The sequence below is a fragment of the Enhydra lutris genome, unplaced genomic scaffold, assembly GCF_002288905.1.
Source record: "Enhydra lutris kenyoni isolate GAN:26980312 unplaced genomic scaffold, ASM228890v2 scaffoldscaffold5, whole genome shotgun sequence".
Taxonomy (NCBI): Eukaryota; Metazoa; Chordata; class Mammalia; order Carnivora; family Mustelidae; genus Enhydra; species Enhydra lutris.
In genome coordinates, this window is record NW_019154089.1 from 39,229,801 (window position 1) to 39,255,754 (window position 25,954).

The 25,954-nt window shown below is 38.4% G+C and overlaps 1 protein-coding gene across 1 annotated transcript in view; it reads left to right on the forward strand.

The window, feature by feature from the left end:
• Positions 1-25,954, forward strand: part of LOC111141120 (ADP ribosylation factor like GTPase 15) — a 402,680-nt gene that overhangs the window by 192,186 nt on the left and 184,540 nt on the right. Inside the window, exon 4 of the mRNA XM_022493466.1 lies at positions 8,871-9,079. Coding sequence (XP_022349174.1) covers positions 8,871-9,079 — 209 coding nt within the window. The remainder of the gene's footprint in view (positions 1-8,870; positions 9,080-25,954) is intronic.

The following is a 25,954-nucleotide window of genomic DNA, read 5'->3' on the forward strand; positions in this document are numbered from 1 at the left end:
ACAGAAGCATGGAGACCAGGTAGAAGGCCGTTCTGGTGGTCCACATGGAAAGTGGTTGAGGGTGTGGAGTAGAGTGAGAACGTAGAGGAGGACAAGGGATCAGGTGGCGGCGGAGTCCTCATGTACAGGACTTAGAACTTGCCGGTGAATGTAAGGATGTACAGTTGTGCTTTGAGTAACCCGGACATCCAGAATCCTTGTTGAGGGGCAGGATAACGTGAGAAGACGGCAATTGGTATATCGGCTTTGGTATAGTGTTGGGCATTTTGTTTTATAAAAGATAGGCTGAGGAGCGCCTGCTTCCGAATTTCCTGGGGATGTACTATTTGAAGTTCAGATTCCAAGGCTGCACGTGTTGTAATAACCTTTCTAGGTCCTAAAGCGCGTGACCACTGGGTTAGCGTTCCAACATAATGAGACCAAGGAGATTAGTCCAGTTCCTATATAGACCTCTCAATTTTGCGATTGTGCTCCCAACTCTGGCTGACCTATCTTTGGACAGGAGATAGGGTGAGCGTAAAGATAGTTCAGTGTAACACGTTTATTTCTGCTGGAAAATAGCTCCAAATATGCCTCAGTTTTAGTGGATCCCAGTGGTCCCTTTTGCATATTAAAGATAACAAGCATGTACAGCTCTAAAATCCCTGTGGGGTCTCAGGCCCTTCGCTCTTAAGAATTATTGAGACCTCAGTGTCTTGGCAAAGCTAGAGGTGCTAGGAAAATAATGTGCAGTCCTCCTCAAGCAACCGCTAAGGTACCTGAGTCCCCAAATGCCTTGTCACTGGTGCCTGGCTCCCAGCTCTAGCCTGAGTCAGTTCAGGCTACCCACAGTGGCTGCTGTCTCGATAGCTCCTTTTTGTGGGCTGTCTCTCTCCCTCTCCCACTTCCTCACTCTGCCACTAGTATTTTCTGTAGTCACCACTTGAATAAACTCTTTGCACTGGGGGAACCCAAAATAGGGCAGAAACTATTTGTTGACCTGTTTCCTTTACGGACTCTCTTAGATCCTTTGGGAGAAGGAAGAACTCTTTTTCTTTCTTGCCCACATTATTTTTACCTCTCCCTAAGACATTGTATTGCTGATAAATACAGGAATACCTTCATAAGCGAATCTTTTTCAAGCAATGCAGTTAGCTATATGCCCTGGAGTGTGAAGAGTATTCATTTAAAAAAAAAATTTTTTTTTTTTTAATGGTGAGTGCTTTGAAGTGTGTAAACCTGGCAATTCACAGACCTGTACCCCTGGGGCTAATAATACATTATATGTTAATAAAAAATTTTTAAAAACTTTTTTTAGATTTAAAAAAATAATAATTAATTAATTAATTTGTCAGGGGTAGGGAAGCAGCAGGCAGAGGGAGAAGCAGTCTCCCCATCAAGCAGGGACCCCAGCGCAGGGCTCAGTCCCAGGATCCTGGGATCATGACCTGAGCCGAAGGCAGCCGCTTAATGATTGAGCCACCCGGGCACCCCCCCCCTCCGCTTTTTTTGGTTAATTTGAGAGTATTCATTTTTAAGGTTTATGAAATCTAGAGACTTGGCACTTTAGGACTGGAAGAAGCCCAGCTATTGGTAGGTACGGAGTACTGTCTGCCCTAAGTACTAACAGCTAATGGGCAATCAACAAGGCCCTTAAGCAAGACAAGACTACCCCAGTAGTGTCTCCCGGGCCCTGTAGTAATTCTCCATTTACTGCTACCCCATGCCCAGACACTGCCTGGCTTGCAAAGCCATCACACTGGCCATTACTTGTCATAGCTGAGTCATCTCCTGCTCCTTCTCTGCACTGTGCCCCACCCACCCACTCCTGGTTTCCTCTTAGCTTGTACTCCCAGCCATGCCCTCCTCACTGGAATGCCTTTGCTCCTCTTCTCTCCCTTTCACTGGAGCCTCTTAAACTCTCTGGGAAACAGCGCCATGTAGTAGAGAAGAATACGTGATCTTTGGAGTCAGTCCAGAATTTGAGTCCTGGATCTGCTGTTTATTAGCTGGGTATGGAGGAAAATGCTTCAACTTTCTGTCCCAGTTTCTTCATCCATTAAATAAGGATAATAACTCCTAAAAAGTTAAGTGAGGTGATGGATATAAACACCTTTACAAGGTTAGATGTGATGTAATATGTTGGTGAGGCGGGGGTGGGTGACGACTGTGTGTTGATGGTCTTTTATATTCTACCTGGGTGTTCTCAGCGCATCTCCCTGTGAGCCTGAGGACTGTGGTCTCCCTCAGCTCAACGGTTCATCCTGTTTGGTAGTGGTTCTCCTCCCATCAGGCAGACCACACTTTTGTTTTTCATACATTTTTCTAAATTTTTTTTTTTAATTATCTAGAGGACAATACATCTCCCTTAGGAGAATGTGACTTCGAATCTTCACATTTTTATACTTTGTATTGACCATTTAAAGAGGGCTTAATTTAAAATATTTTGGCTTTTTGGTGGGTGTGTTGGGGGGGAGGTGCATAACAAAAGTTTGAATTTAGATATATATGTCTTAGTTCTCCCAAACTCTTAGTATTTCAGTTTTTAAAAGCAGATTGAGTGGGTTTGATATAGAGAAGGTGAAAAGATTGAAAGGAACCACCCTTCAGAAAGACCCAAGACTCCGCAGATGGGACGGGTAAAAAAAGAATTTAGAAGTATTACTTTTCTGTCATATCTCCTGTCCTGCTCTTTGCACATTTTCTCCCCATGCTGGAAACCATTCTTCTTAAAATAATACTGCTGAGGTGACTTTCGTTCCGAGGAAACGTCCTCCTTCACTAAGATTTGAAGCATTAATTTGCAATTAAAATTCTCCAAAATTGGCATCCTTTATGGGTTCTCCAATCTCATTAAGTTTTCCAGAGGGAAAATAATCTTATTCTCCTTCATTTTCTTAAGACTGTGGTAAGAGGATGGAAAGACAAGACAGTCTTGAGTCCTCAGCCTCACTCTGTGTGTCACAACAGGGTGACTGAGCACTGTGGATGCCCTCATTGAGCCTGGTTAGCTACACAGAGCCCCTCAGCAAACCATCTCTGGATTGGCCTGACCACACCGGCTCTTCCAGCAGCACAGCTACCTGGTTTTCTTCTCAGAGATAGGATTAGATCTCTAACTGGCTTGCCTTAGGGGTTTCTAGCAGTCAGCAAGAAGTGAGAGAATTATCTAGAACGTACTGTCCAGTACAGTAGCCATCAGCCATGTGTGGCGTCTGAACTTCAGATTTAAGTAAATTTAAATAAAGTTGCACTGGCCGCCATTTTATGTACTCAGTAGCCACTGTGGCTGGTGACTACTGTACGGAAAAGCATAGATAAGCAATTACTTTATCGGGGCACCTGGGTGGCTCAGTGGGTTAAAGCCTCTGCCTTCGGCTCAGGTCATGATCCCAGGGTTCTGGGATCGAGCCCCACATCAGGCTCACTGCTCAGCGGGGAGCCTGCTTCCTCCTCTCTCTCTCTCTCTCTGCCTGCCTCTCCACCTACTTGTGATCTCTCTCTGTCAAATAAATAAATAAAATATTAAAAAAAATTACTTTATCACAAAAAGTTTAGTTAGATATCACTGGTCTGGAGATGAGATTTTCCATAAGAACAGCCTTCCTCCTGCCCACTCCCCCATAGGGACAACTTTGAATGACTGTGTTTATTGTTGACTTCTGTATATCCCTGTTTTGTTTTTTGTTCATTGGTTGGGTTTTGGTTTTTTAGCTCATTGAGTCTATCTCTCAAAGAACAACTCCTGTAAGAAACTTATTTACGGCCTTAAAACTTAAGGAAACTAAGCCTTTTTTGGGGCTGCAAAATAACAATAGTCTTCTAAAATTGCCTTAAATAATAGACATTTATTGTACTCCAGACTAAGGGGTTCTTACACTGTTGGTGGTTGGTACTGCTGCTCAGCAGTGTTCTGAAGGACCCAAGCTCTTTCTGTCGTTACGCATTCTGACATCCTCAGTGTTTTGGTGTGTCTCCTTCAAGATTGCTAGAAGTTTAACACAGTATAGATCATCATCTTATCACCTAATGAAATAAAAAAGGAGGAGAGAGAGGTGGCTGTCTTTGGGCATCTCTCTTTTTGTTGAGGGACACATTTTTTTTCCAGAAGCTCCCAGCAGACCTTAGTTGAGTCCCAGTTTGCTAGAACTGAATAATCTGTCCATGCTGTAAGAGAGAACTTGGGAAACAAATACTTGGCATTTTTAACCTCTATAATGCTAGGCCAGCCCTGCTGGTGAAGAATGTAAACACTATGAAGACGGAAGTTTTTGTCTGTTTTGTTTGCTACTGTGTCCCCAGCACCTGGGATGGTACCAGGCGCTCAATAATTGTTAGATGAATTAATGAATACTAAGAGAATGTTCCATAGTTGTCCATAATGTACCATAGAAAAATTGTCCGTAGTGGCTGTAGTGTGCCTTTAAAAAGAACCTTGCATAATGAAGACACATTGTGCTCCTGTCTTCTATCTTTCCTCTTGTAGTGGCTTAAACCAGGTTCTCCTGGTTGATTGGCTCTCAGAATGACCTCTTAGATTACCGGCTCCTTACAACATTTAGTGAGGCAGTGTCAAACCCTCTCTACTCTTAAGATACTGTTTATTTTTTAATCAGTGTACAAAATATAGGCCAGGTTTGAGTTGAGTGTTTAACCTCTTTATATAACAATTTAAGTGACTTTATATAACAATTTAAGTGACAGAACACATGCCCTCTTCAGTCATTAAAATGAGTGGCCCCAGACCACTGTTAGATGTGATATCCTGCATTATGTTATTCCCTTTGGACTTGGTTCATAGATGAGGAATATTGGGATGCGGACATCAAATAGGAGTTCCAAATTTTCCCAGTTAGGCTCACTTCTCAAAGCATCTGGCAGCTAGGTTAATGACCTGTTCATCTCTCATTTTAATCTGGTGGCTTAACTAAGATCCGCTCGGCCAGACAGACCAACTTTATGTAACCCTTTACTCGACTGCTGGTTTCCTGGGTCCTAATCTAGGTTCAGGCTACTGCTGACCAAAGCCACTTGGCAAAAGGCTGAACTGGAATGCTGCATTCCAAGCCCAATGTTTGTGATGAACATCAGACATGCTAAGATTGGGCAGATAGCTGTGTGGTAGCAGACTAAAGAAAAGGGTCTTTGCACTATTAATAATTTATTATTCACATACTATGTCATAGATGGGACATTTTAAGAAATTATGACATTTACGGGTGCCTGGGTGACTCAACTGGTTGTGCTTCTATCTTCAGCTCAAGTCATGATCGCAGGTCAGGTCCTGGGATTGAGCCTGGCATCTGGTTCCTTGCTCAGCTGGGAGCCTGCCTTTCCCTCTCCCTCTCTCCCTCTCTCCCTCTCCCTCTCCCTCTCCCTCTCCCTGCCCCTGACTGAGCTCTCTCTCTGTCAGATAAAGTCTTTAAAAAAAAATTGTGACACTTCTCTTTGGGTGTGTTTCCACCAACACAGTCGTTGGACTCACCATCATTTTGTCTCTTTCAGACACCTATTTTCAAGTGTCTTATGTGCTCCTAAATGTGGCAGATGGAAATAGTTTCTTGGTGAAAGAGATGAGCCTCATGAGTTGGATTTTGAATATGTCCCACCTATTTCCAATGGAAAACTTCCATGGAAACCTGCAACCAGTATTCTTCTCTTTATACTTGATTCTCTGCACACTGTCTTAATGCTATGGCCACGTTGATGCCCTCTACTGTATTTACAGGCCTTATTGTAGTTCTTACTACTTGACAGAATTTGAGGATTTGATCTAAAGGGAATAAGGGATTTTTAAATATTTCTTACAGGTTCCTGCTCAGTGACTTGTATAGAATAGTACTTCATAACACTATTCACTGAATTAATTGGCTGGAAATGTTCTTGGACATGTTCCTACTCTGAGAATTAATATACATAGGCACTTAGTACCTTTTATTCTAATAGGTTGCTTCCCACCCTCCTCCCGCCTGCCCTTGGCTTATGTGTAATAGTTCTTTGTTCAGTTTTATCACCTTCCCAGTCAATGATCCTTCTATTTCAATCCCATTAGACCTAAATATATATTTTAGGTGGGTAACCTTGGTCGCATTATGTAATTGTTTCAGGTCTTAGTTTTATTATTGATAAAATGAGAGCCATAAGATTATCTGCCTCTTAAGATTGCCAAGGGTAAATGAATTGATACATGTAAAACACTTAGCACAATCAACATTTATTTTAGAACTGTACTTGGTCAATTACAACTGTTGGTTGACTATGGATACAAGAGGGGCAAAATCATGGAACCATTTTGTGAGCATTAATGAGCTCTATGGAATTTACAGTAAAGCATGTTGCATATATTAGAAATTGTGTGCTACACATCCTTTAGTAAAATTTGTAATAAATTATGTACGGATATGTTCAAGCACAGTGTTTTTGTTTTAAACATTTACCATCAGGTAACACTGCTGCTCCTTTTGCTCCTCAAGCTTATGGATGGTTCTCTAGCATATGGATAATGTCTGGATGTAGCTTGTAGCAGATGCTGTTGGTATCCTACCCAGATCTCCTTTACTGGGCCAGTGCATCCATCTCCCAGCTGCTGCGAGTATTGGCTGCTAATGACTCACACCTGTACCCTTCTCCAGAGGCCTGCCCTTGGCTGACCGTAATTGCCTCAACCCGATATGTCTGGGAGAGTATGAGATCACACCCCTACCCCCTCCTGTTCCCTAGGGGTGGCTCATAGCCAATGACTGTACAGGAGTATAGCAGCCCAGCCCCACTGCCTTTGGACTGGACAACTTCTGTGGTTTAGTCCCTACTCTAGAGCTCCTCATTGGATCAAGCTGAGGTTAGATTTTTTTTGAAACCATATCTTTGCCTAGCTCCTTCCCAATTCTAGCTTGCTTTTTTCACTCCTGGTTTCTCCTGATAGTACTGTCTGTAATTAGGCGTTCGAGAAATGCCATCTCAGACTCTGTTCCTAGGGAACCTGGACTAAGGTGTTGCTAATTTCGGTGCCTCTGTTTTCTTAGTTCAGCCATCACTTACGCAACTACCTACCTATCTTAAATAATCTCTGGCTTAATTTTTTTCTTCCTTGGGCTTTGTTTTGTTCTGCTTTCTTGGTTGGATGTTACCTGATCTGCATCACCTCTATTTACATCCCGTATCTTTACATACTGAAGGTTACTCAGCATTAAGTGTCCTTGGTCTTATGACATAGCTGGTTGTTTCAACAAGGTATTATAACAAATACCTTGGATTTAAAAACCTGAAAATTAGTTTTAAACCCTGAGTCATTTACACCTCCCTCTTAGGGTAGTTGTAAGAATTATATGAGCTCTTCTTTTGGAAACACCTAGCACTGTGCCTGGAATGTAGAAAGTGTTTAGTAAATGGTAGGTGTTTGGTAAGTGCTGTTTTTGAAGAGAATCACCCAGTCCAGTTGAGGTGCTCTCATCCCACTTAAGGACTACCTCTATCACAGTGCTTTATTCTTTTATTATTATTTTTTTTCCTATTCTTCCAGAAAAATGTGGGCTTCTTAATGTGTCAGCCAGTGGTGTGTTGGCCTTCAGGGGAAGAAAAGACCCGATGATAGCTGTCGTTAATTTTGATGGTGAAAATACTCCCACCCTGTCCAGTTTCGAGCTTCCAGTATGATATCCTTGAACACAGAGTTGGAAAGAGATGCACACATTTGGCCCTTGCCAGTTAGTGCATGCCAGCTTCAGTCCTTAACCTCTGTACCCCTAGCACTTAGCGCAGTATATTCAACATAGGAGCTAAATATTCAATGGATGGCCAACATGTAGTTACTAACTGGTTAAGATTTGATCATCTGCACTAAAATGATAACATATCTTCATCTGATTTTCATTGTATAACCAATAAGCCTAAACTCCCCATTTCCCACCCCACCCATACACACTGCCGATGCTGTTCATGAATCAAATAAAAGTAAAGGAAGCAGTCATCATGATGTAGTGGGGAATGCTGGAGAGGTTGTCTACTCAGATGCAAATCTCAGTTTTGTGATTGACTAGACACGTGAATGGGGATTACTCCACCTCTCTTGGCCCCAATTTCCTCAAGACAGTTGGACTGGACTGTCTCTCCAGGTCTTTTGGTCTCAAAATCCATAAGGCCTAATTAGTGTATAATTTCACTTCCTCCTTCCCTCATTTCCCTCATTCCTGTACTGAGCTTCAAGTTATATATTATGTTGGATATTGGGAATCCAGAGAAGAATAAGATATGGCCCTGGCTGATGAGAATCTCAGTGTCTTTTTTGTAAACACCCAATCATACCAAGGCCATGAGGATGCTCATTGCCAAATCAGTTTATGCAAATGTATCAAGATTTTAATTCATCACAAATTGCAACACTTTGGTACATGAAGGTATTGTGCTAGTAGTTTTCACTTTCTAGATGGAATTAAACAAGGCTGCTCTGATCAGCAAGTAGTTCTTTTAGAAAATATCAAGCTAGTTTTCGTTGTCTGGGGGAAAGAAATCCTCTCTGAACAGCTAGGTTACACTGCTCTCTGAGTTAGGCTCAAACTCAATTTATAAAGAGTGGAGTTTATTTAAGGCTAGTAAGCAAAAGCTGAAAACATTTCGAGTTTTGATCTAGAAAGTATCCTGGCTTTTCTCCCATATTTTGATAAGAAAAGTATGAAGGATGACTCCTCAACTCTGGCGGTATTCTTCAAGGCCATATCCACCTGTTGGCTCTCATGCCTTTTTCTCATCAGCCATGTTTTCTGCACTTAATTTTTAAAAAGCTACACTGGTTTCCAGTAGGAATCACTGTTGGGTGTGCCCAACAGTACTGTTCAGTGTTCTCTCAGTTTCCGAAACCTATTTTTTAAAAACAGAATTTGTTTTGTTTTTGACAGGGGCTGATAATATCCGGAAATATTGGAGTCGCTACTACCAAGGATCTCAAGGGGTAATATTTGTCTTAGACAGTGCCTCTTCAGAAGATGATTTAGAAACTGCTAGAAATGAACTGCATTCAGCTCTTCAGCACCCACAGTTATGCACTTTACCCTTTTTAATATTGGCCAATCATCAGGACAAGCCAGCTGCTCGATCAGTCCAAGAGGTATGTCTCATTAACTTGACAACTCTTTGTCTTGTAGCACTTCCGCCGCCGCTTTGGAATCTGAAAACTTGCCTGTAATTCGGGGTATGCTGGTTATGTTGTTTTTCCACATGAAACCGTGATTTTCTGAGAAAGTAGAAAAAGACTGTATCAATCTATAGAAATTATTATTTATATATCTTTTTCCACCTGGAAAGCATAGTTTTTGTTTTTGTGTTTTTTGTGGGGTTTTTTTTATTTTTTTATTTTTTTAACTGCTTAGCGAAAGTTAGAGGACTTATCTGAATATTTTTCTCATCTGTTTTCTCATCTGAAGGCCTGGTTATTGAACACTTTTTACCCTGCCCGCTTCCTTAGTTCATTCTTTTCTCCAGCTTTTCAAGGAATGCATCATGCGTATTACCATGCATCACTTGCCCTCAAATGTCATGTTCTTGTCCCTCTGAAATGCTCACTGTTGACTAGAAGCAATGAGTCCTATTCTGTAACCAGCCAGGCTGAAAATTGATGTCTTATCTTGCAAGTTCCGTGCCACCAAATACGCTTTAATATGGACCCATTCTCTATCTTCCCCATTTAATTTCATTTTTTAACTTGTATCTCACCTATAAAAGCATGAGTCTAGTTCTTGGGGATGGGATAGGAATTCAGTGTCTCACCCAGCAGAGTTTCTGATTTGTGGATACTGAAGGAATAAGATAGGTGAATAATTTTTAAAACTTGAATTGTAGTGAATTTTAACCTAAGTACAGTGAAATCAAAACTTTTCATGTATCCTTTATGCCTGTAACTTTCAGAATAGGTTTCTCTCCCCTGCTTCAGAAAATTGTGTGCTTCCTTTAGTGACTCCTAATAAGATGAGTAAGAGGAACAATGCTGCCCTGTAGTCTGAAAAATTGGATGAGGAGTCCAGGACAGGACATAAGATGTTCTAACTCCAGATTTCTCTCACATTTAATGTGGGACCCTTGCAAAGAGCTTTGTTCCTTCGCTTGTCTTCTCATCAGTAAGATGGCAATAAGGCAGTTTTCTGTTTTGTTTTGTTTTGTTTTTTACTAAATGAGTGGGATGATTTTTGGATAATTCACTTCAGAGTTGACAGTACTAAGCAGTAGAGGGGTACTATGTAGAGAATTTTCATTTAAGTTTTAGGAAAATAGTAAAGAAATCAAGGGTTTCTTCTTAAATAGAACTCAGGTCTATCCTCTGTTGCTTCTTTAGCATTAAGTGGCCAGCAAGCACCTTTTTCCTTTTTAGATTTTGTGAAATCTATGTAATATTAAGTGATTAAGATAAAAACAAAGCAATGCAAATCTATTCAGAGTCATTAATGCACAGATCTTCAGCATTGGGGTTGTGGTGCCTTCTTGATCTGTTCTTAAGGCTTTGGGTAAATCTTTTGACTTCTCAGCACCAGTTTTTCTGTCTCTAGAATGGAGGTAATAGTATCTAATGATGGATAGTTATGAGTGTTACACTAGTTTATAATTATAAGGTACTTGCTGAAAATGCATTGTTCTGAGATTCATTGTGGGAAATACAGGTATGTATTAAGAATACAAATAGACTATAACGTTTTATATGTAAGTAATGTGGAATACCTCTGTATATGGATACATATACAAGTGACCTTGTAACTTAAAATCCCTTTATTCAAGTTATGTAGAAGAGCTGAATTATTATTATTATTATTATTTGCTTTTCAATTTAAGAAACTATTTTTTCTTAGACATCATAAAATTGAAACTGATGTTTTCTTGAAATCAAATTCGCAACTCAGGGTAATCCTCCATAAAAACTGAATGTCATGTCAAAGAAAGGAAGCTTTTAACAGTTAATTGCTCTGGAATATGCTTTGTGTGTGTTCGCTAGCTACCTTTCATAGGAAACAGGCAGATATCTTTTTATGATTCATCTTTTACTGAGACAGAGGCTGTAAATGTAGAAAATGATTTGAAAATTATTGAAAACTTGTATATATTGGTACATGGATGACTTTGACTTTCTATTTATATCGACTTTTAAGTGAATTTTCCTCAAAATTTTTGCTGGTAATGGAATTTGCAAATGCCATTTTGAGGACTGTTTAAGGCATTTTCCCTATGGTTATTTACATAAACACATACAGGTGCATGTTAACATTTTAGGCTTTAACTGAAGACACGGGCAAATTTGATTATAGATCTTGACGTTTCTCGAAACATAATGAAGTGCTTATACTTGGGATTTGGCAGAAAAAGAAATGGAAGCTTCCTCTTTTTACTCAGTGCTTGAAAGACAAAGAGATTTCCTCAGTATAGTACTGTTACGGTGCCTTGTTGAAGTACCCCCAGAAATGTTTTAGGGATTAAAACAATGACTTATTAATAAGTTAGCATAAAAGTGGAATTGTAAAAACTGAATCTTAAACTTTTAATGAATGGTAATCTCATAATTGTTGGGAGGAGGCATGGGTAGAAGAGGGGGTAGGAGATTAAAAAATGAACAAACTTACATGTTATTAGAAGTATGTGTAGAGTTGGTCATCTGTTTACTGCTCCTCCTTTCCTTAGTATAAAGGTATTACATGCCCTATGCTTATTGCTTATAAACATTTTTATTCATTTGTACCTAATTTGTGTGCATGCCGTGTAATTTCCAAGTGCTAAAAGAGATGGGATTTTACTTTGCAAAATTCCTGTGATTCTGAGGCAAAATTTTGTTCTTTCAGAATCAAGGTAAATGTATTCACTTTACCAAAAGCACTGAACAAGTCTTTGATGCAGTGAAGAAAAGACAAGGAGTCATAGGGCTTATTGATTCTCCCCCCCCCCCATTGAAATTATTACATTTTGTGCTTAATACATTGTGCAAAAAATTTGCAATTATTTATCCTGTCACTTGAGTAAAACTTTAAGAATTCATTTATCACTTCATGAGGATAACAGGATATTGTTGAGTTTAGAAGCTGGTGAGATCCCAAGGAGAAAGCTGAGTTATCACTAGGATTACAACAGAGGATAAAAATCTCAGGAGATTGTATATTTAGTCCCCTCCTCTACCCTGAGTGTTGCCATGTTTGTGTAGAGAAGGAGTTAAGAAAGGAAGACAATGGTTAAAATTACTCTGTAACCCACAGACAGAGGGCAACATGCCCAATTATTTTGTTACCCTTTTAGAATGCAAGTGGAGTCTTGTACATTGCATAGTTTGCCTTCTGTAATAAACCTGGTAATGACCTGTGTTTCACTTAGAATTTTAAGATTTTACGTTTTGAGAATTGATAGTAGAAACACGTTTCTTAACAAATCATCTTTTTTGAAACAGCAAAACGCTGGGAAAAAGAACACCCTTTAGGTACTGTCTGAGAGCCAAGCAGTCCTTGCAACAGATGTTTATTGTATTCACTTTGGGGAGGTGTAGTTACCACAGTTTTCCAGAATTTACTCCTATCAACAATGTTTCTCTATAGAAAGTATAATACAAAAATCTATAATTAAGTCAAGGGGCCCACGTGATTCCTTAGGGAAAATTCTAGTCCAATTGAAATAATAAAGCCCTAAACCAAGAATCATCTTAAGGGTAAATAGATTGGCTTTTTATTTGTATTGAATTGTAATTGTATCTAATTTGTTTTACAACTCCCATAGGAGAGCATACTTCAGTTCTGAAGTTATTTAATAGATCAGGAGGATTTCATGAGAAGTTAAGTTGATATAGTAGCCAATAAATGTAATCCTGTTTTCCCTCTACACGTTGCCGATTGGGACTCTTTTACTTCCTAGCTTTTTGAAAGCTTATTTTTGTTTCATTGGGCATTACCATGTCTTATAAAATGACACATTTTGTTAATGTGAAAGAAATTGTTTAACCTTCCAGCAGTCTGGTCTGATTGGATATTCGTCCTTGTCCTTACTTCGAAAGTATTTCATTTTTTAAGAAATAGTACATCAAATAATGAGTCAACTCTGTCGAATATTTTTGAACTCTGTCAAATATTAAAGAATGTGGAAACTGTGAAATAAAGATTTTTGAGGTGCAATTATAGGGTCAAATGACTGTCTTGGTTCCATGGCTCATTAATTATAGCACAGGAAGATCCAGCTTTTCGATTAGGATGTCAACATTAAGGTTAAAATTTGTGATCAGGCATTTCTCAATTTTCTTAAAATTGTCATTCAGTTCATTACCGTGATGTACATAGAAAGTGGTGTTCTGTTGGAAAAGAACAAAATGTAAATGCGAGAAGAGCATTTGCAAGTATTTTTACGATGATATAAACATTGCTTTTTTAGCCCATGTTTTGTTTTGATTATAAATATTCATAGTTTTTTGAAAAATACTTTTCAATATTCAGTGTATCAGGAATACTTTATCTAGTTCTCCCTTCTTAGTCTATAGACCTCTTCTGGAAGAGACTGCTAGTATGTAGTTCATATTATTTGACCACTACATTTACGTATAATTTGTATTTAAAAGTAATTATTTCTAAATTGTATACTTGTTCTCCTTCCTACAAAGGGTCAGAGAATTTTGAAGGATTGAAATGTTTGGACACTGTCTGTAGAATAGTAAGACTCTAATTTAAATTTTTCATTCTATATTCATACTGCTTAACAGTGGAGCGGTGTGTTTTGTTTTGTTTTGTTTTGGTATTTCTATGAAGTAGCAAATACCATCTCTGCTTTTACATGACACATTTTTTTTACAGGAAAATTCGAAGCAGCATTTAAGTTACGTAACATACTTCGCTTGGTTTATGATTACTTCGTATATGGAGAGAAACGTGTGTGTGTGTGTGTGTGTGTGTGTGTGTGTGTTCGTACAATAATGATTGTAAAGTGTCATATACTTTAAATCTTAGGAGTCTTCCAAGTTTCTTGACCTGTGTCTTGGCAGCATTCTGTAATACTGGTTGGATTTCCCACAGAGCAGTGTACATACCTATTGTGTGAGCAGTCTGAAAAGTCCCTTGTGGGACGTATACTTATTCTAAAATGATATGAGATACAAATTGTTTTTTGTGCATTCCTTACAGATGTACTTTTCTCTGTTACAGTTTAATCTTGGGGAAACAATCAGAGGGTCTGGAAGTCTGTTTTCCATGGAATGACTCTGTGGTCTCCTGAAAGTGTTTACTAACGTGCACGAGAAGCTGACAATAACCATCATTTCAGTAGTTAGATACATTTATAATAATGATGCTTTTATATTTTAAAGAGCAACTTTTAGCAAATACCAAAACAATATTCCATTGTACATTCGTGTATTTACTAAATAGGCACTCCTTGAAAAAATGATTTTGCATATTTGACTTCATTGATTCTAAACCTAACTGTTTTGATCTTACCATTCAAGGGATCTCGTGGACCTGTATTTCTTGCACGCACCAAGCAGTAATCATGAGAATGTGCCCTGTTTACTGAAAACTAATAAAATTCCCATTAATGAGAGTTACATCAGGAAGGTCCATCCTGTTGAGAAAATTATTTAGGTTGGATAACAAAGTATAATACATTTAAAAAATAAAACAAGAATTCATTATGTTCTCTTATAAAACCTCCATTCCTCTTTAGTCGGCCACATGCGTATCTTTGTTTCATGTAAGGCTGGCAAATTTTGGAACCTCTTTCCATTCTTACTCATACTTACCGTCCACCTCCAGACATTTTGCTGCGCAGTTCTCCCACCTTTGCCATGCTTCTCCGTTTCCTGATGGTGCATATCCCCAGGTCTCCCTCTTCCCCCCGTTCCTAAACACAGACAGTTACGATCCAGATTTCCTGTCTTCCATGAAACTCATGTTAAAAACCAGTACTATCTTCTAATTCCTTCTAGAAGCAGATGAAATACCACTGATCTCCTATGTTCTGTGCTTGATAATTAAATTCCCTTCTCTTTTCTCAGTCAGGTTTAGCTGCTGCCTGCTACTTCTCTTTCCCTGGGAAAACCACCTAACGATTATAGGTGACATCAAGAAGTTTCCGTGGGGGGTGCCTGGGTGGCTTAGTGGGTTAAGCCTTCGGCTCAGGTCATGATCTCAGGGTCCTGGGATCGAGCCCCGCATCGGGCTCTCTGCTTAGCAGGGAGCCTGCTTCCCCTTCTCTCTCTGACTGCCTCTCTGCCTACTTGTAATCTGTCAAATAAATAAATAAAATCTTAAAAAAAGAAGTTTCCCTGAACATTGAAGGCTGAGCTGCATGTCTTCCTTTTGACTCCCAAAGGTATCCTGGGCATAACCGAATCATAATACCAGCATTAATTGCCTGTAACTTTTCTGTCTACCGCTCAAGATTGGAAGCTCTGTGAAGGACAGGAATTCTGGCTTGTATAAGCCTCTGTGCTTAATTATATGTTGTTGGAATGAGTACAACGGTGGAGTCTTAACGTACATGCCTGTGCTTTCCTCCTGGCTTGAATGCCATCAGCTTCATCCAGATTCCTTAACTACCCAGTCTGCCTCCTGTGTCCTCCACACCAAACCTGACCTTTGACTATTACTCCTAAATCGCATCTTCTGTGAAATTTCACCACTCTGCCTTGGTAATAGTTCTCAAAGGTTCAATCTTCTGGCTACCAGATTTACACATCTTTGTTTTCTTGTATTTTTATGTACTTGTGTTTGTCCACTTGAGAACCTGGCTTATACAAGGTTGCTGTCTCCTTCCCCAAATCCCTCCTAGAAAGTGGCAGGACAGCGCGACTGAATAGTATTCCTTTAATATGTTTTTATTAATTACCTGTATTTTAAGTATGTAGAGCTTATTTTCAGTTGCTAGCAAAGCAAACTTTTTACTTTTGCTCTTTCTTTCCGGTATATGATAAAGCTCGGTGGGCACCTAATTGAAATGGTTTTAAAGCAGTACATTCAATTTATTAAGAACAAATCTAGTTTTATCATAAAAGTGCTTTGCATTAATGAAACTTAAAGGATTTTTTCATTTCTTACACTTAATTTTTTTTCCTGTAGATATGCAGATATTTTACAGTAATGAATCATAACTACACAATTAGACTTTGACTTTTTCCTTTCTGGGTCTTTTTTGAAGCACTAGGTATTTGGTCGTAGTGGTAAACGTCACCCTTTTTTCAATTTTGTATTTTGTAAAGATTAATTTTCACAAACTCTTATTCAACAAAGCCAACAAATGATTCTGAGGCAAAAGTTTACAGAATCATTTCCTTGGCCCTAGTTCCACTTATTTATTTACTTATTTCATTTGGAAAAGAAAACTCAGTTTACTACACATTGCATAGTATACAGAGTTAATAAAACATTTGTCGAGTTAAATGAATTTGAAAATAGACACATGGTTAATGTCAGTAAGGTGCTTTGAAGATAAAAAGCACAATAAGCGTTAGTTATTATCATTATGATAATTATTTTCATTATTATTATTACATAGTGTCTGCTTAAAAATACCTTTGGTTACTCCGGGATGGCTGAGGCTAATGAAAGGGGTTATCCTGCTGGGTTTTATCCAGAAGTAAGGAGTTGAGACATAAGGCACAGAGGTTTTGTTTTTTCTTACTAAATCAAGAGATGGTTGTGCTTTTTCCTAAAAATAAAACAAAATCCTGTAATACAGAAGCATTGGAACTCGCTTTGAATAGTTGGAATGTTCTATAATCTCGAAAAACAATATTTGAGGAATAACTCCGGGTCCTCTGAAGGGCTCTGAAATCATAGGCATTGGTTTCTAACTAGTCGGAACCCTTTATTTCTTAGTTAACTAATTACAGAAGTTGTATAGATCTCAAATTTATAAACTAAAAAGAGAAGAGGGCATAGTTATGGGAAGAAATTGTGAAAACTTAATTACCGGAAAAATGAAAAATTATATTTTGGGAAAGTTATCAGAATGTAGCTAATTACATGAATTAACTCCAGTGAGAATATTTCCAGGAGGATTATTCTTTAGAAAGAAGACTCTAAGGTTAAGCCAAATTCCTTACAGGACACTACAGCAATTGTCATCACAAGTCAGAGATAAAGGAAATATTGAAACATTTTAACAGGCATTTATATGAAAGTCAACTGTACATCCAGCCTCATAATCAGGAAGACATTAGTGACATGTCTGAAGAAGACATTCCCTAATATTATTGCAAATTAAATAAGAAAAGACCTCAAGAGAATGAAAAGAGAAAAGGTGCCTGGAGCCAATGAATTACAATTGACAACCTAAAGGCAGTTGAAGAACCAATTGCTGGAGTGATTGCAAAGCTATTCATAGTGTGCAGCAGACAGAGCACACCAGAAAGCTGGAACAATGCCTTCAGTTCAGCAATATTGCTTCAAAAGAATGGAAAGAGGGGAACGGGAAGAGCCACTGACCCCGAGACCAATTTCCAGGCAGCTGCACAAACTACATACTGTAATTAAAGGTTTTGACCACTAATCACAGCAAAGCCAGACTACAGAAAGTCTAGGGAGCCAGCAAGGTTTGTAATGAGGCAGACATCCTTAACTTAAAGCATGGAAAAAGCAGGTAAGAAAACCAGTCCATTCTTGGCAGTGGCTTTGAAAAACTCTGCTGTATTAACACAAATAGGAAAATCACATATTTTTGGCCTTCTTTCCTCTAAGACCAAAAATGTGCAATGAAAGATACCTGCTTTCATCTTTTGAGATGAACAGAATACTCGGCTACTTAGAAACTGAAATTTTCTCCTTGCTGCTTTCTTTTCCCCTTTACCTGTGAATCAGGTGTACCTTTGCTGCAAACAGTGAGTAGCCATGTGTCATGGCACAGGCAGACTGCCGCTCAGAAGTAGACGCTCTTCCTGCGCGTTCGGGTGACGCGGGTAGACACACACTAACCCACGGCGGAGTACTTCAGCTATAGAACCTCTTTCCCCTTTTGTTGATGGATAATCCAGAATCTCTTCTTCTTTCTTTAGTCATATCTCTTGATGTAGACATCCATGTTCAGCCACGATTCTATTTAAGTATTTATGTAAGACCTTGGAGAAATGGGCTATCTCGTGGTTTCAAATGAAGGTACGGTACAGACTTCCAGTACAAACAAGAAGGTGTCAACGCAAGTTTACTGCACAAAAGTGGCATCTCACTTTGAAGATACCACATAGTTCTCCCCTGACTGGCCTGTTAAGATCTTTGCTGTGTTTGATGTCACTGTATCCAATAGTGAAATGGAAATTACCTTCGTGGCTAGAAATTCTGAAATCGAAATTTGCACCCATAAATCCCTGACAAAATAAAATGACAAGTATTCTGTGTTATAAAGGAGGAGTCCAGTAGGGTTTTATTTTGTTTTATTTAGGCTTAGAATGTGACACATTACAGGGCCTGGATTCATTGTGTCAAACGTGCTGTGTGTAGATTGAGCTTACTAAAATAAGAATGCTCTGTAAAGAATGCTTAGGTAGTAAACAGTCCCATAAAATAACTGGAATTGTTTTCATCAATGATAAGTGAAATCCACTAAACCTTACGGGAAGAAGGTTCTGCGTATGACCCGTGAAATAATTTGGAGGTTCCATAGAACATAATTTTAACATGTAGAATTTGTAAAATACAATTTATTTTTAGACTCTGGTGATGACTAATAATTTGTCGAGCCAAAATGAGTCTTTATTGAAAGGGGCCAGAGTGGAAAATCTGGGTAACTCGTGTATAGTTTAGACAAGGAGAACAAAGAAATAATGAAACGAAAATAAGAGCTTGGCAGAGGAATCCTTAGAGAAGAGCTAGTTGAAGAGTTACAGTTCTTAATGGTGCTATGCAAGAGATTCTCTCATGATGCTTTCGTATATTGCATTGAAGAGAAGACTGAATAATCATTAGAGAGCTCCTAAAAAATAGACCAAAGATGATCTTGAGATACAGGCATAATATATATGCACTAAGTAGTATCATTATTACAGTTATTGTCATTATAGAGAAGCAAATCATTGTGCCCAGGCAGATGCCCTGATTTTCTAAAACATAAATGCTTAAGAAAGAATTTTTCTTATTATATATAAGAATATTTACATTTTACTCTCTTCTAGAATAGTTTCCTTTAAAATGGTATTTGCATAACTTACTGAAAAGGTAATCCCAAATATCTGAATTATTTAAATGAGTGGGAAGAGATTCATTAAGTGTTAAAATGCATGTGTCTACATGTTTGAGCAATAAAGAGATGTCAATTTCCCACATTTGTATATGGACTTTGATGTTTTTCTTTAATTAAAGCTCAAGTTTGGACATCTTTCTGTTTTTCCTTAATTAATAATGGCTTTTTAATGACTTTTATATTAACAAGCAAATTAAGCTAGTTTTTTAGCTGAAAACGGGAAAACAGACTTTAAGGTAAAACGTAAGATCACCAGACTGCTTGAGCCTGTTATAGTTAACAGCAATTCTTTATTAATATAGTTATCTGTTTTATACTTTACCAGAAGCTTTTCTTTTTCTCTCTTATTGAGCCTTTTAAACTATATCAGCACAGTTTTCTGCTCTAGGGAAATACAGCCTTTAATGATTCTAGTGCACAGTGCCCCTTTAATTATTCAGAACATTTAGTTCTAGCAGTGTAGATGTAGAAAGTATGGGATATTTTGTTGAATTTGTACTAACTTCATAGAAGGCCCTAGACATTGCTTTTTTTGGTAAAACACTTGAGATGAATCTGTGTTTTTGTAGTTTTAGCTGTTAAAGACGGAATACAAAAATTGTAATTCCTTTAGTACTTGTTCTTATTTGGATTCTAGTTAGTCAAGATTTTGCCATCTGGTTCTTTAGCCATAGTAAAGCTGAATTGAAAAATATGTGCTATTAAAAATGTCATATTTCTAAGATGTTAAAGCAAGAGATGGCTATAATTGCTGGGTTTACTTTCACTGAAATTATTTTTGGAATAACATCTCTTCTCCAACTCTGCTCACAAATATGTACGAATTTGTAATGAATTGTGGTTGACATTACTTGATCCATTCTCTGTCAGTTAAGAGTATATGACTCCCGTCCTACACATAAAGTGTGTGCCTGTCATTTTCATTTGGATCTTCGTGGAATATTACATAATCTTTAAAAATCCATTCATTTCAATTTTTAAAATCCATCTCATTTAAATTAATCTGAATGACTAATAAAACCACATGGTACAATTTTTTTAAAAAGATTTACTTATTTATTTTAATGAGGTAGGTGGGCGGGGCAGAAGGAGAGAGAGAATCCCAAGCAGACTCCCTGTTGAGCAGGAAGTCTGGACACGAGGCTCGATCTCTTGAGCATGAGTTGCTGACGTGAGCTGAAATCAAGAGTCGGACGTTTAACCGACCGAGTCGCCTACATGCCCCCACATGGTACAATTTTAAGCACTGTATACTTTATAACAAAAAAGTATACAGTGAAAACTATTCCCTTTTCTCCCCATGTGCCCTGGTCTGCTGTATCTTAAAACTCTCCACCTTCAGCCAGGCTACTTGATTACCAGACTTTGTCAAAAGGTTAGAAACACCAATTTAACGAATTTTGCTTAAGAACATAATGAAAAATGGACTGTGTATTAATGAACGTAATTATCTTTGAGATGGTACTTCTAAGACAGGTGCAATAGGATACTGTAATAATTTCGGGAAAGTTAATTTTAATACTTTAGTCTCTAGATTGTTACCTTGAGGTTTTTTGTTTTTTGTTTTTTGTTTTTTTAAGATTTTATTTATTTATTTGACAGAGAGATCACAAGCAGGCAGAGAGGCAGGCAGAGAGAGAGGAGGAAGCAGGCTCCCCTAGAGAGCAGAGAGCCCGATGCGGGGCTCGATCCCAGGACCCTGAGATCATGACCTGAGCCGAAGGCAGCGGCTTAACCCACTGAGCAACCCAGGCGCCCCTACCTTGAGTTTTAAGCCTTTTATTGGGGGGGGGGGTGGAGAATTTATAGGGGACTCCAACTCTGATTTCAAGAGGGTATATTTGGGAGTATATGAGGATAATGTATCTGAGGAATCATACTTGAATGACTTTAAGTATGAAAAACTTCAAAGATACAGATAAGTACAAAAAAAATGATATAACAGTGAAACCCATCTACCCATTATCCAGATTCAGCAAATTTTAATGCTTTACCATTTTTATTCAGATTTTTTCCTTAAAGAAACAAGTCTGTAAAAATGCATTTTCAAAGCCCCTTCCCCTCGCTTCTTCAGAATTGAGTGTATCTTGAAGTTGGTATCTTTCCCAACATACATTTTTATACTTCTAATACATATGCATGTATTTCTAAGTAATATACAGTAATGTTTTGTGTGATCAAAATTTGCATAAGTGGTGTCTTAGAGTGTATACTTTGTCATGCTTTTTTCATTACATTTTTTGAGATTATATGATACATGTAAATCTAACTTATTTATTTTCACTGATATATTTATTATGTTCCAAGGCATGACTATGCCATAATTTTATTTATTTATTCTTACTGATAAACTTAGGTTGTTTCTGGGTTTTTGTGATGACGAACAAAGCTGTTGATGAATATCTCCATACACATTTCCTTGTGTATATATGCAAGCATTTCTCAAGTGTCTAGATGTCAGATTGGAATTGCTGGCTCTTGGGATATACCGACATTTAACCTGATGGGTATTTAACTTTGCACTCTGGGCGTAGAGGTGACAGGCAGTAAGATTCTGAGGTCAGACCATCTGGGTTTAAATCCCTCTTACTGTTGACAAGCTGCATAATATTGAGCAAAAACGTAAATCCGTTTCTTCATCTGTAAAATGGGGATAATCCTAGAACCTACCTCAAATAGTGAGGGTTAAGTAAGGATCAAGCACATAGAGTGCTTAGGATTAACTGTGCGCTCCCCAGGGCCTGACGCCTGCCTCTGGCCAGAGGTGTTAAGAGGATTAAATGGCCCTTCTATCTGTGCCTGGCATAGTGTCATGAGTGTTTAAGTACAGAGAAATGGGACAGAAAATGCAGTTTTAGGGACCGTACGCTTTTATACTTTGGACAGTGCTTGAAGACTAAAATTCTAAATACAAAAAAAAATATTTTTCAAAAGCAATGAAGACCTTAATCAACTCTTACTTTGGTTAGATTAAATTAGAAGCAATCAGTTTATTTTAACTACCATTCATATGGACTGTGTTCTTATCAAACTGGTTTTTTATCACTATGCTGACAAAATGTACTTTCTTCTGCTGTTGTGAGGAAACCAGGAAAATCACATCTTCTGGAGATTTTGACCAGTGAAACTGATTCTAAAGTTTGTTCTTTACAGTGTTCCAGATCATTCTGCCTTAATTTTTAAATTTGTCAGTTTTGCAATAGTGTTAGTAGCTCTACCTCAGGGAAAAAAATACAAAAGCAAATGTAGAAGGCTGTGCTTTGCTGGAGCATGGAAATGAGGGAGACACTTGACAAGCTGAGGACCTACCTGCAGATTTCTAGGTTTCTGTGAGGCCCCACAGATGCCCAGAAATCTCCTTTTTATAGCGTGTCACTTGGTGTGTTCTCATGACGTGATTGACAGGCTCGTTGTTCCCTCTCTTTGAAGGCCCAAGAGGTTACTCGGATTATTTTAGAGTGTCATCACACTGATTCTTACGTTGAGATTGGAATAGAATCTCAGGCCTTAAAGGTGGATTACTCTGCATTACTTTTATTGCTCTTCAAGTGTTTCTGGAAATATTTAAGGGTCCTCCTAAAAACTGGATTTCCTGGAGTGTGTTTTCTTTTGGGGGAAATTTTAAGGATTAGTCCTAGACTTTCCGAAAGCCCAAAAGTTAACCAAAAGGACCTGATTCAAAGAAATTACTTAATTAGAAGAAGAAAAAAAAAGAAAACCGGGCATAAGAGAAAACCCCCATCGCATCTCTGTATTCCTTATAATAAATCAGACCTGTGTGTGTTTTTAACAAAAACGAGGGTGTGCTTTTTTTCCCCCTTCATTCTCTGTTTCTTTTGATCATTGATCTGGATGACCCCACGCTCAGGGTTTTTTTTCTTCATTTGACATGGACAGATTTTTGAAGTATAGCTCTCCTTTGGGAACCCCGGGCAGTTCCACTTGACTAACCTGTGATCTAATGAGCAGTAATGCGGGGTTACAGTGGCCATTTTGTGTGCTTTGAGGAGGATAGCTAGACAGAGTGGGAGGAAGGCGATGTCTGCGGAGAAAAAGAGAGGCAGGGTGATCGAACAGTGTGAAAAAGACTTGTTAGCCCACATTAGTTTGCCTGATTTACTTCACAACAGGTCAGGAAAGGCCAGCAGCAGGGTTGTCGTTAAATTGCAAAGTTGAAAATCCTGGTATTAGAAAGCTTTGAGATCTCAGAGTTACTAATTCCAGAGTTGGTTTTAACTCACCTTTGAGTTGCAACACACAGGGTGGCGTCAGACTTCTCTTCGGTCTCTCCATAGATTTATGAAATAATTTTTGGAACCCTTGATTCTTGTTGAATGCTGCACACTTTAAACATCCTGTCATGGTTGGGCCATTCTCCCATGAGCTTGGATGTGAAAGAGAAGGCAAACACTGAGCAAGTCATCGCACATTTTTTTTTTAATGCCTGATGTGTGTTCGACCCTTAATGAGGGACCCACGCTTTCCATTTAGAAATGTTGCAGGAGTGCATTTGTGAATTTCTATCCTGATCATTGGAGGAGGCTCTTAAATTTGTCCTGTGCGTCTATGCTGATGGACTCCGATGTGGGTCTGTGTAAGTGTGCACGTGTTCGTAGCTTGGCCCCACAGGGCACAATCAGAGTCGTTGAGAAAACCAAGTTAGGGGGCACCTGGGTGGCTCAGTGGGTTAAAGCCTCTGCCTTCTGCTCAGGTCATGATCCCAGGGTCCTGAGATCGAGCCCTGCATCAGACTCTCTGCTCAGCGGGGAGACTGCTTCCTCCTCTCTCTCTGCCTGCCTCTCTGCCTACTTCTGATTTCTGTCTGTCAAATAAATAAATAAATAATCTTAAAAAAAAAAAAAAAAAAAACAAAAAACAAACCAAGGTTGGTTTCAGGATCCTCCCTTCTCCACCTTAAGCTTAAACTGGTGTATTTTACATCTCACTGTTGTTTATGCCTTTTACATGGAAGCAAATAGATGACTTACCAAAAAGTCCCCCAGGTTCCTAGAACGTGTTGCCCAGCTTTTAAATGTTATTACAGGAACCTAAACGTGATTTTCTTAAATTTATGATGGTTTTTTCTTTACATTCAAAAGTCTGCATATTACCTCAAAAAAGTATGGTTATTGATCATAATACAGCTTTTATTTAACTGCTATTTCCGCAAGGCTTGTCACTAAAAGACATCTCCCTGTGGGATTAAAGAGCAGTTGTTATTGCCACCTTTTTTATTTGATATGTAGAGAGAGAATATTTAAAACCTGTGTCTGAGATACAAATGGAAACCCCTGCAAATGGTGGACAGTGGGACCCGTGATTCCTTCTTGCCTTAGGGCATAGAATGGATGTGGACTCAAGTGTATTCTTTGTGTCCTGAGAGTCTGCAGAAGGCAGATTGGCCTGGCCTGCTCTCTGGTTCAGGTGCTGTGGCTGTGCTAAGGAGAATTGCTCAGTAGAATAAAGGTACATTAGGCTGACAGAATTTAAGCTTTGTGTAGTGACCTTATATGAAGACTCATCTGTAGAAACTCCTCCTTACAGATATGCCTTCGTATCTGTCTATTGGCAAAGGGAAGTTTCACAAAGAACAATTACCTTGTTTCAGAATTTTAAGCATACTTCGTCTTTTCTAAAATTATTATCTAATAAAACAACTGTTCATTATTTCAACCAGTATTTTTTCTGTACACTTGCCATGCGCCCAAATACTGTGTAAAGAGACGCAAAGATGGATAAAATGTGGCCCACTTCCCTCCAGTCACATACATGTAACCAATGACCACAGTATATTATGGTATGAGCCAATAAAAGTATGTTCAGAGTACTATGGAAACACAGGAGAGACTGAAAGGAATAAAAAGTAACATGTGTGTAGGGCACTGTGTGTTTCACCTACGGTGTATCTGGTAATTCTCGATTGTCCTGGGAAATGGGGTATTACTTCCTTATGAAATAATAAATCACCCAGGATTCAACTAGTGACCTGAATCCATATCTTTGGACTTCAAGGCATTTGCTCCTTTGACTATACCACAATAATCTCTTGTCGTTGAATTAAAAAATAAATAAATAAATAAAATTTAAAAAAATATATATATATATAACTTAATTTTCTTTTTCTTTTTTTTTTTCTTTTTTTTTCCTTCCTTCCTTTCATCCTTCCTTCCTTCCTTTTTTTTTTTTTTTTTTAAATTCTTGAAGTCTTAAATTCTTCTTTTGAATGTTTCTTGCTATTTGGACAGGCCCCAGCTGCCAATTTGCAGATGAGCCTTTTTTTTTTTTTCCCCCAAATGAGCTCCATCGAAATGAGAGTAATATATTGAAGAAACTAAGCCAAGTATGTTTTTATATATTTGTGAAACAGAATGACTATTGTATTCCAGTACTTGGGGGAGATTCTGCTGATTTGGGCTTAACTTACATCCAGTTCATCTTGGCTTTTTGAAAGAACACAAGACTGAATTAGAGAGTTGAGGACACCAAAAGCAATTTCTGTAAACACCCGACCTCCTCCCTAAGTTTTCCTGGCTGTAACCCACTTCCAGCAGCTTTTAGGCTCCATTTATATGTTTCTGTTCATTGATTTTTACAAATGAGAGACAAGGGAAGGTGGAAAAGAGTCTTTGGAGTCAGATGGAACAAGTTAAGAAAAAGAGTGGAGATCTAAAACAATAGATCATATTTGGGGAATTAACCATTCTAAAGAGAACAACAAATTTTCTAAATGTAACCCTTGATGTTCTTGAATGGGAAGCACCCTTCACAGAGTTTTTTTTTTTTTTTTTTTTTTTTTTTTTTTTTTTTTTTT